The sequence below is a fragment of the Eriocheir sinensis genome, chromosome 43 (genome assembly GCF_024679095.1).
Source record: "Eriocheir sinensis breed Jianghai 21 chromosome 43, ASM2467909v1, whole genome shotgun sequence".
In the NCBI taxonomy this organism is placed as follows: domain Eukaryota; kingdom Metazoa; phylum Arthropoda; class Malacostraca; order Decapoda; family Varunidae; genus Eriocheir; species Eriocheir sinensis.
The window spans coordinates 5,212,516-5,222,257 of record NC_066551.1 but is presented as its reverse complement, the minus strand read 5'-3'; the positions used below and the strand labels follow the sequence as shown (position 1 = coordinate 5,222,257).

Genomic DNA, 9,742 nt, shown 5'->3' with positions numbered 1-9,742 from the left:
GGCAACAGAAAAACCTTAAAGCTTTACTCACTGACTAGGGTGACCAATGATTCAAAATATACTGAGAGAGAGAACACTGAGAATAACTTGATAATAGTGATTAATGACAAGTTATATACTGAAGATAATTTACTTTTATTAACTGCCATAAGGTGATGATTAATCTTGTCACTATTAACATAGTGTTGGTCAAGGAGAAAATTCATTGTTATAAACTTGACAATAAAACATACCAACAAACTTAATAAAAAAAAGAGGTACATAAGCACTGGAGTACTGAACAATTGTTCAAACTAAATTGTATAAAGCATACATGTTGTACAAATATATGAACATCCCAAACAGAACCTGTTGAATGTGCAAAAGTCCATTATCTGTTAATACACACTTCCAATGGAGTTCCATGGGAAAGTAATAGAGATGAAAGAACTTATATAAATATATCAATAAATAAATAAATGATATATATATATATATATATATATATATATATATATATATATATATATATATATATATATATATATATATATATATATATATATATATATATATATATATATTCCTTTTTTAAAAACTCACTTTGCCTCGAAGTTTGAAGAAACCAAGTTCTGTGGCATTATGAAGAAGTGAAGCAATTCCTAAATAGTTTTCAATGACGATGGGGCCTTGGCTGATGGTGCAGGAAACTTCTTCTTGTGCTTGGTCTTGCAACTGCTCTATTGCAAGCTTCAGCTCCTTAGAAAGGTTCTTGGCATCATAAATAACATTTTCACAACCTATTGAAAATCGTAATAATTTAGTGTTAAAATTCCCCCGTGAACAACGCAGAAACAATAACATAATACAGTACTGTGTCTTGTGTATCCTGTCCTGTTGATGTTTCTTTGTGGAAAGCATAAATTTGGAAAACTTAGGTTTCAAAAATATCAATAATACTAATGATGATGATAATAATAATAATAATGTATATTTGCATGTTAATATAAATTTAGCATTTTTTCTCTCTGTACAGGAATGAGAAGGAAATAATGGAATATAAACATGCAAAATACAAGTCATGAGCACTTGCCTGTGTACCAGTAGAGTGGGTGTGAGGTGAAGGTGGTGTAAGGAATATCTCTACTCCAAGGATTCCACTTTTGAGCAAAAGATATCTGGTGACCATTGTTCCATGTCACACGAAAACCCTGCATATTACGAGATCTGAAACAACAAAATAATTAAAAAAAAAACAAATAGTTGTGTGCATCTTTTCATCCTCATTCTGTATGCTTAACCTATATGAAAACTAAGCCACCTAAATGTGCATTGTTACTGAAAGTCAAATGAAATACCTAAATCAGCCTCCTTCATCAACCATACCTGGGTTCAAAACTAACTGTTGAGAGAGAGTACTGGTTTTCTGTGGTAGGTTCCCTTGGCTCATTGCGAGAAGACCCTGTTGCCTTGGAGCTGATAGTGGCGATGGTGTTCTGAAGTCTACTTAACAAGCAGGTGCGAAGGACAGTTACCACTCCACCAGCTATGCCACTTATGCGCCTGTTGAATCAATATTATGTAATTTATTTTTAGAGGCAAATACAGAATATTTCTGTCACAAAAAAATTCTTACCCTTAAGAATATCCCTGGATCCTCTATGTCATGATGGCTTTGCTATGTTGTCTCAATCATACAAACACTGTAATTATGTACCATTACTTTTGAAGTGACACAGGACATACTTTTAATACTAACAAATGATTTACATGTAGCATACACATTATTTATCTTTTGATGAAATTTTACATCTGTAAGTGTTTATGAAGTATTTAAAAGTTAGTGTTTGTGTCCTGAGTCTCTGGACATACGATTGTAATCCCTCTTTCAGTCTCAGCTATAAAAGTGTGCCAAGAGGCGGTGGTAAGAAGTGTTCCTAGCAACAAATTTACCACTGGTAAATATTATTGCAATACAAATGGTGGTGTGCGGGTGTGTGGGTGGCTGATGGGCCTCTCATGGTGTTAACTATAAGATAACAGCATTGGTGGGAAGTTTTGTACATTTACTAATTATGCTGCCTAAAACCTTTCATGTACTATTGAAGAGGAAGTTGCTTTCTAAATTAATTTTACGTCAACTAAAACAATATATATATATATATATATATATATATATATATATATATATATATATATATATATATATATATATATATATATATGTATATATTATATATATATATATATATATATATATATATATATATATATATATATATATATATATATATATATAATATATAAATATATATATATATATATATATATATATATAATATATACATATATATATATATATATATATATATATATATATATATATATATATATATATATATATATATATATATATATATATATAATCCTTCCGTTTACTCTGTCAAACTGTTCTCTCCGTTGGGCTCCTCCGATCATAACCTTATTTCTGTATCCTGTCCTATCGCTCCTGTACATCCTCTGGACCCGCCGAAGAGGCGATGCTTCTGGCATTTTGCTTCAGCTTGGTGGGACGACCTGAGGATGTACTTTTCCGATTTCCCGTGGAATGATTACTGTTTCCAGGAGAGAGACCCCTCTGTGTGTGCTCAGCGCATCACAGAGGTGATTGTCTCTGGAATGGAGGCATACATTCCATGTTCTTTCTCTACTCCTCATGCTAAAAAGCCTTGGTTTAATCATGCTTGTTCTTATGCTATTAAAGATAGAGAGGCAGCTCACAAAAGGTTCCAGAGCCTTCAAACTCCCACTAACTTTGACCTTTATATTTCAGCCCGGAATCGTGCCAAATCTATTCTCCGACTTACCAAAACTTCTTTTATTAATAGAAAATGTCAACACCTTGCTTTTTCTAATTCTTCCCGTGACTTCTGGCATCTAGCCAAAAATATCTCCTCCAATTTCACTTCTTCCTCTTTCCCTCCTCTCCTTAACCCTGACGGCAGCACTGCCATCTCATCTGTCTCTAAGGCTGAACTCTTCACTCAAACTTTCTGTAAGAACTCCACCCTGGATGATTCTGGGCATATTCCTCCTACTCATCCCCCCTCTGACTCCTTTATGCCTGTTATTAAGATTCTTCCAAATGATGTTTTCTATGCCCTCTCTGGCCTCAACTCTCAGAAGGCTTATGGACCTGATGGAGTGCCTTCTATTGTCGTTAAAAACTGTGCTTCTGTGCTGACACCCTGCCTGGTCAAACTCTTTCGTCTCTGCCCATCAGCATCTATCTTTCCTTCCTGCTGGAAGTATGCCTTTGTACAGCCTGTACCTAAGAAGGGTGACTGTTCCAATCCCTCAAACTACCGCCCTATAGCTTTACTTTCCTGTCTATCAAAAGCTTTTGAATCAATCCTTAACCGGAAGATTCAAAAGCACTTTTCCACTTCTAACCTTCTATCTGATCGCCAGTATGGATTCCGCAAAGAGCATTCTACTGGCGATCTTCTTGCTCTCTTAACTGACTCTTGGTCATCCTCTCAGCCATTTCGGTGAAACTTTCTCTGTTGCGCTAGACATATCGAAAGCCTTCGATAGAGTCTGGCACCAGTCTTTGCTTTCTAAACTGCCCTCTTTCAGATTCTATCCCTCTCTCTGTTCCTTTATCTCCAGTTTCCTTTCCAGCCGTTCTATCTCTGCGGTGGTAGACGGTCTCTGCTCTTCCCCTAAACCTATCAACAGTGGCGTTCCACAGGGCTCTGTCCTATCACCCACTCTCTTCCTGTTATTCATCAATGATCTTCTTTCCATAACAAACTGTCCTGTCCATTCATATGCCGACGACTCCACTCTGCATTATTCAACTTCTTTCAATAGAAGACCATCACAACAGGAAGTACACGACTCCAGACTGAAGGCTGCAGAACGCTTAACCTCAGACCTTGCTATCATTTCCGATTGGGGCAGAAGGAACCTTGTGTCCTTTAATACCTCAAAAACTCAATTTCTCCACCTATCAACTCGACAATCTTCCAAACACCTATCCCCTACTCTTCGACAACACTCAGCTGTCACCTTCTTCAACATTAAACATCCTTGGTCTATCCTTAACTCAAAATCTCAACTGGAAACTTCATATCTCCTCTCTTGCTAAATCAGCTTCCTCGAGGTTGGGCGTTCTGTATCGTCTCCGCCAGTTCTTCTCCTCCGCGCAGTTGCTATCCATATACAGGGGCCTTGTCCACCCTCGTATGGAGTATGCATCTCACGTGTGGGGGGGCTCCACTCACACAGCTCTTCTGGACAGAGTGGAGTCTAAGGCTCTTCGTCTCATCAGCTCTCCTCCTCCTACTGATAGCCTTCTACCTCTTAAATTCCGCCGTGATGTTGCCTCTCTTTCTATCTTCTATCGATATTTCCATGCTGACTGCTCTTCTGAACTTGCTAACTGCATGCCTAACCCCCTCCCGCGGCCCCGCTGCACACGACTTTCTACTCATGCTCATCCCTACACTGTCCAAACCCCTTATGCAAGAGTTAACCAGCATCTTCACTCTTTCATCCCTCACGCTGGTAAACTCTGGAACAATCTTCCTTCATCTGCATTTCCTCATGCCTACGACTTGAACTCTTTCAAGAGGAGGGTATCAGGACACCTGTCCTCCCGAAATTGATCTTTCTTTCGGCCACCTCTTTTAATTCTTTTTTGGGAGCAGCGGGTAGTGGGCTTTTTTTTTTTTTTTTCTTTTTGTGCCCTTGAGCTGCTTCCTTTAGTAAAAAAAAAAAAAAAAAAAATATATATATATATATATATATATATATATATATATATATATATATATATATATATATATATATATATATATATATATATATATATATATATATATATAATGGGTAACCTCCAATAGTTATTGGATACCAACATGCTGGCACTTGCAGCATCATGTGTGATGAAGTGTAGCCTATTGATGTAAAAATAAATGCAGGGGTTGTCTTCTCTGATAAAGCATCATTGTGGGCATTGCATTATAATAAAACCAAGAAAAGAAACACATTTCTTCTTTCATAAAGGAAAGGATAAAATCAACTTACGGTACAAGGGAATGGCTGGGGTAGGTCAGCTCTCCAATCTGAAGGTTCTCCAAGGATGTGAGATTAATACGGGTGAATTCTACGGACCGTAGAGCAATGAAATCATACTTTACAACTAACAGGGTCCTGTCACATAGGACCACTACTCGTTCTTTCTCTATGTCCCAGTGATTTATCCTGAAACCAAACAAACAACTTAGTAAGCTGCCTCTCATTGTGGTAAAGGATCATATGCCACACTAAAAATGCATAACACTTCATTCACCTGTATTTCCCCAAACACTCACTGGCTGTGGTGAAACAGCTTCACAGCTCCTACAATATGGATAATTTTGAATACTGGAAGACTTTTTCTTTATAATATGTTATACCATATACTACATGCACATTACACTCTAGGCAGTTTTTGAAGATCATTAAACAACATGTAAAAAACACTCACTCTGTTAAAAGCCATGCCCCCTTTATGGCACCATCACTGTCTGGAACAGTGAGGTGTCGGCATTCCTCCACAGCCTGCTCCAGAGCACCAACCCTCACAGAGAAAAACTCATCAATGCCAGGTTCAGTGCCAGTATCTGCGTGCCATGAAGCCCTGCGAGGTCGGCCAATGGGAGGTTGTTGATAAAATGATCGACTCAATCCTAGAAAAAAAGTTATAGTTATTAGCCACAGTGGGAAATACTCAATCCTTCTACTTAGAACTTTGATAGCTAGTTCCCTCTCGATATTCTCCCACCATCCCACATCTATCTACCTATCTATAGCTCAGATGCACTATTCCCCAGGAACTACCCTTGAGGGGTGACCATTTATTGCAGAAGTTCTCACTGTTCATATTCCATATCATGAATTCTTTTAGTAAAATCACTGTTCTACACTTCTGTCCTGTGTCCGGACTCTTTAAATATGTAATAATTAGTAATAGAAATACAAGCCAATTTTCTATGAGATGCACACCTTGACTACAGTAGAAGTTGTTAGCCTGGTCTGGAGTTGGAGGTGTGACTATGTCTGTTGTGGGGTCACTGATGGCAGTGCGCAGGATGGGGCGGTTCCTTTCATCAATAAACCTGAAACAAGGAGCATTAAAGTTGATCTGGCAAATGTCTAGTGCTGAATCCATGAGCAGTATACATGTCTAATGGTTGCTGTACTGCCTAAAAACTATAAAAAAATCAAGGCATTCTTTGTCCAAAATATACAAAATAGTAGAAAAAATCTAGAATTTTCTTGCTTTTACACACTTCATCCACAATTGCAAAAGTTAGCTTCTTTATTTAAGTGGCCATCTAGGCTAATAAAGTTGAAAAGCTACCGTACTAGCAATTTCAATATTTTGCAAAAACATTAATGCAGCTAAATCTAAAAATCAACATATTACTGAGTAGGTTATTAGGCTGAAAGGTGTTTATTTTGACACATATCAAATAAATTTAAGTGTAAATTATATTGAAATTACAAAATCAAAATGCTGTGAGTCTGACTTGCTAATTCTATACTGTGGAATGAAAATCAATAAACCTTTAGGACATAATCTTATCACTGACATTATAATCACCTTATGTGGATGGGCATTAGTTAATTTTGACTCCTGATAAAATACATCATAATTTAGTCATAGCTATTCATATATATTTTTCCTATGATTTATGAAGAAATATTATTACATCTGACTAAGTGGTTCACCAGGCTGTCATACAGACAGCATATTGGACAGCTTTGTAGCAGTAGGTTCACCACTTCATAAGCACAATTCTACTTAGTTTTCTTGTCTGAAATAAATATGCTCTGGAAAATTGAGATGATACAAAACAGAATATTGCCAAAATAAGGCTTGATTATCAAACTTTGACAATACTTCATTCTTATATCATAGCTAAGCCAGATTTTTTTCAGGTAAAATTTGGTGTTTTGTGAGCTTGTTGTGGAGCTCTCACATACTATAGTCAAACCATTTTGAATAGTCCGTTTGGACGTTTGATTGCGCGGGTCCTTTCCTCCCTTCTGCTCTGCCACACAGTCCCTACACCTATCCCTTCCTCTCATATGTTACCTATAGGTAATATATGAAAGGGAAAAATGGGTGTTGGGCTGTGTGGCAGAGCAGAGGGGAGGAAAGGAACTGCGGAATCGAATGCCCAAACGGACTATTTGAAATGGTTTGACTATAGATGCATTTACCTTATACAATATCATGAGTTAAAAATGCTGTTGATTTAACAACTAACTTCATAAAATGTTCTCTAAATAGAACAAGGGAGATCATGTTGACTTTGTACAGACCCTATATTGGACCTTTGTTACACTTTGGGTCCTCTTTATGGAACACTGGGTACCTTGGTGATCTTAGGTACGAAGGCAATTCTTCTGTGTTAGACGTGTCAATATTTGAATCTCCCTGCTTGATAATGTTGCTCTGAGTACAGTTAATGCCTTCAAGGTTGCCCTGCACACTTTTTTTCTATCAATATATAATTAGCTTATAATATCATAGCTAACCACAACTATTACTTCACCCTGACAACATGCCATTTTGCTATGGTACACAACACAGTCTTCTTGTTGTAGTGTTGTACTAATACACTAAATTTAATATTTATCCTTGCTCTTATATGTCTGGTACACCAGCAGATATTAGCTGCCTCATAACTCCTGGACCACTCATTTGGCCAGTCTAAGGTGCCTTGGGATGAGGTAACCAGGTGAGAAGAATGGGTTTGCCAGCCCAAGGGTCCACCATATCAAATAACATTGTTCATACTTCTCCTGTTTTAACGAGGCCTTAATGGCAATGATTAAGTGGAAGGGGATCGTCTAACAGCTCTCTTGAATGATACCCAGAGGAACACTTAGATAGGCACAGCACGTCTCAGACGGTTCAGGAGCCATGTCTTCATCCTACCATCAACAATATCAGAATAAGAACCTTACTCCCATTCAAGATTATGTGAAAATAGCCTCGGAAAGGTGAAGAGCTCATAGAGTCACCTGGGGGCGGCGTCCCCGCTGGGGCTGACACTTCGCGAGGGTTGTCCCGAGGCAGGCTCCAGACGGAGGGTCGTCCCCTTGAAGTCGTCGATGGGCACATCCTCCAGGTTTTCCTCACCCAGGGGGGAAGCCATGGCCTGCAGCCCCGTGTGTGTATTGATTGGTGCAGCGCGCCGCCCCGGCCAGGCTCTGGGCCAACACACTCCCAGGCGGCGGCCAGGCTCACCTCTCCTCCAGGGACACGGCGGCTTCCTTCCTTCCCGCACCCTCCTCCTCTTCTCTTGGCCGGTGTGTGTGCGCCTCCTGTGGCTCCTCCTCCTCTTGAGCCTCTCTTCTTGCTCACACACTTTACCCTTCAGTGGCGGTATACTATCTTTCCTCACTATAATTTACCCTTCAGTGGCGTTATGCTATCTTCCCTCACTATATTACAGTTTATTTTTATCGCACTATAATTTACCCTTCAATGGCGTTATACTATCTTTCCTCACTATATATTACACTATCGCACTGTAATTTACTTTTCAATGGCGTTATAATATCTTTCCTCACTATATTACACTATCGCACTGTAACCCTTCAATGGCGTTATATCTTTCCTCACTATATTACACTCTTCAGTGGCGGTATACTATCTTTCCTCATTCATACGTCTTATACAAGGACACATTTCTTTAGTTTAAATCAAACACATAATGTGATAGGTTAATTTGACACTTAAATTGTCAGCTGCATGGGGCGCATGGCGGCCGGTGAGCATGCAGTCACGTTTTAGTGTATAATTGTAGGCTATAACTGCAACATTGAAAACCTCCAACCATGCCTAATAAACTAGCTCATATCATCATTTTTACTACAGCGGCCTCTGGAAGTGACGGCACCCCTCTGTTCCTCCTTGCCTATAATTCTTGCAATGGCGCGCCAGGCCACAGGTGTGCGGGGCGGCCAGGCATGCGGTGTGCCTGGATGCTCCCTCTCAAAGCTTTACCTCATGCTTCATTATCCTACTAACTTGAACTGTCTGACTTCCACACAGCCAGTTGACGTGACTCATACATGCAATCAGGAAGACATTATTCAAATATATATATATATATATATATATATATATATATATATATATATATATATATATATATATATATATATATATATATATATATATATATATATATATATATATATATATATATATATATATATATATATATATATATATATATATATATATATATATATATATGTATACATATTGTAGAAATATATATTGTAGCTACCAGCATAATTTCTACCCAGCCCTATATGCAGCATAACAAACCATGCATACTCGTGTCCTTTGTCTTTTATATTATAGTCACCCCTAATAACACATAATTAAATGAATAAACCAAATGTTTTTTTTACTTCCTTCTCACCTTTTGGTCTTATCAGGGACCATGACTTCATTCTTTGATATGAAATTCCAGCTTTGCCGTACGTCACTTCATAATGTCCAGGAAGCAAAACTTGAAAACTGAACATATTATTATGGTTCTCTTTATATACTGATGATTTAAAAACACAAGCATCTTTTACTAATAATGATGTTAATACGAGACTGCTGTTCTTCTCAATGAGCTGCAGCTGGTTAGTCTTTGAAAACAAGATATGATAATGTCAACCTTTCTCTTTCAGTGTT

General features: G+C 37.9%; 1 protein-coding gene across 1 annotated transcript; it reads right to left on the bottom strand.

Moving 5' to 3' along the window:
• Positions 1-568: 568 nt before the first annotated feature.
• Positions 569-8,506, bottom strand: LOC127010350 (tumor protein p63-regulated gene 1-like protein). Its single transcript, XM_050884300.1, has 7 exons — positions 8,065-8,506; positions 6,034-6,146; positions 5,516-5,717; positions 5,074-5,250; positions 1,366-1,542; positions 1,073-1,206; positions 569-779 (listed from the first exon to the last, which is right to left on the bottom strand). The coding sequence occupies exons 1-7, from the start codon at positions 8,196-8,198 to the stop codon at positions 571-573; spliced, it is 1,146 nt and encodes a 381-aa protein (XP_050740257.1). The 5' UTR covers positions 8,199-8,506; the 3' UTR covers positions 569-570.
• Positions 8,507-9,742: the final 1,236 nt, after the last annotated feature.

Bases quoted from the DNA above. Each gene is read 5' to 3' on its own strand.
- LOC127010350 (XM_050884300.1), bottom strand. From the start codon at position 8,198: ATGGCTTCCCCCCTGGGTGAGGAAAACCTGGAGGATGTGCCCATCGAC. The intron at 6,147-8,064 runs GTGACTCTATGA...TCCTTGTTTCAG, and splicing joins AGCGGGGACGCCGCCCCCAG to GTTTATTGATGAAAGGAACC. The intron at 1,207-1,365 runs GTATGGTTGATG...TTGTTGTTTCAG, and splicing joins ACAGTTAGTTTTGAACCCAG to ATCTCGTAATATGCAGGGTT.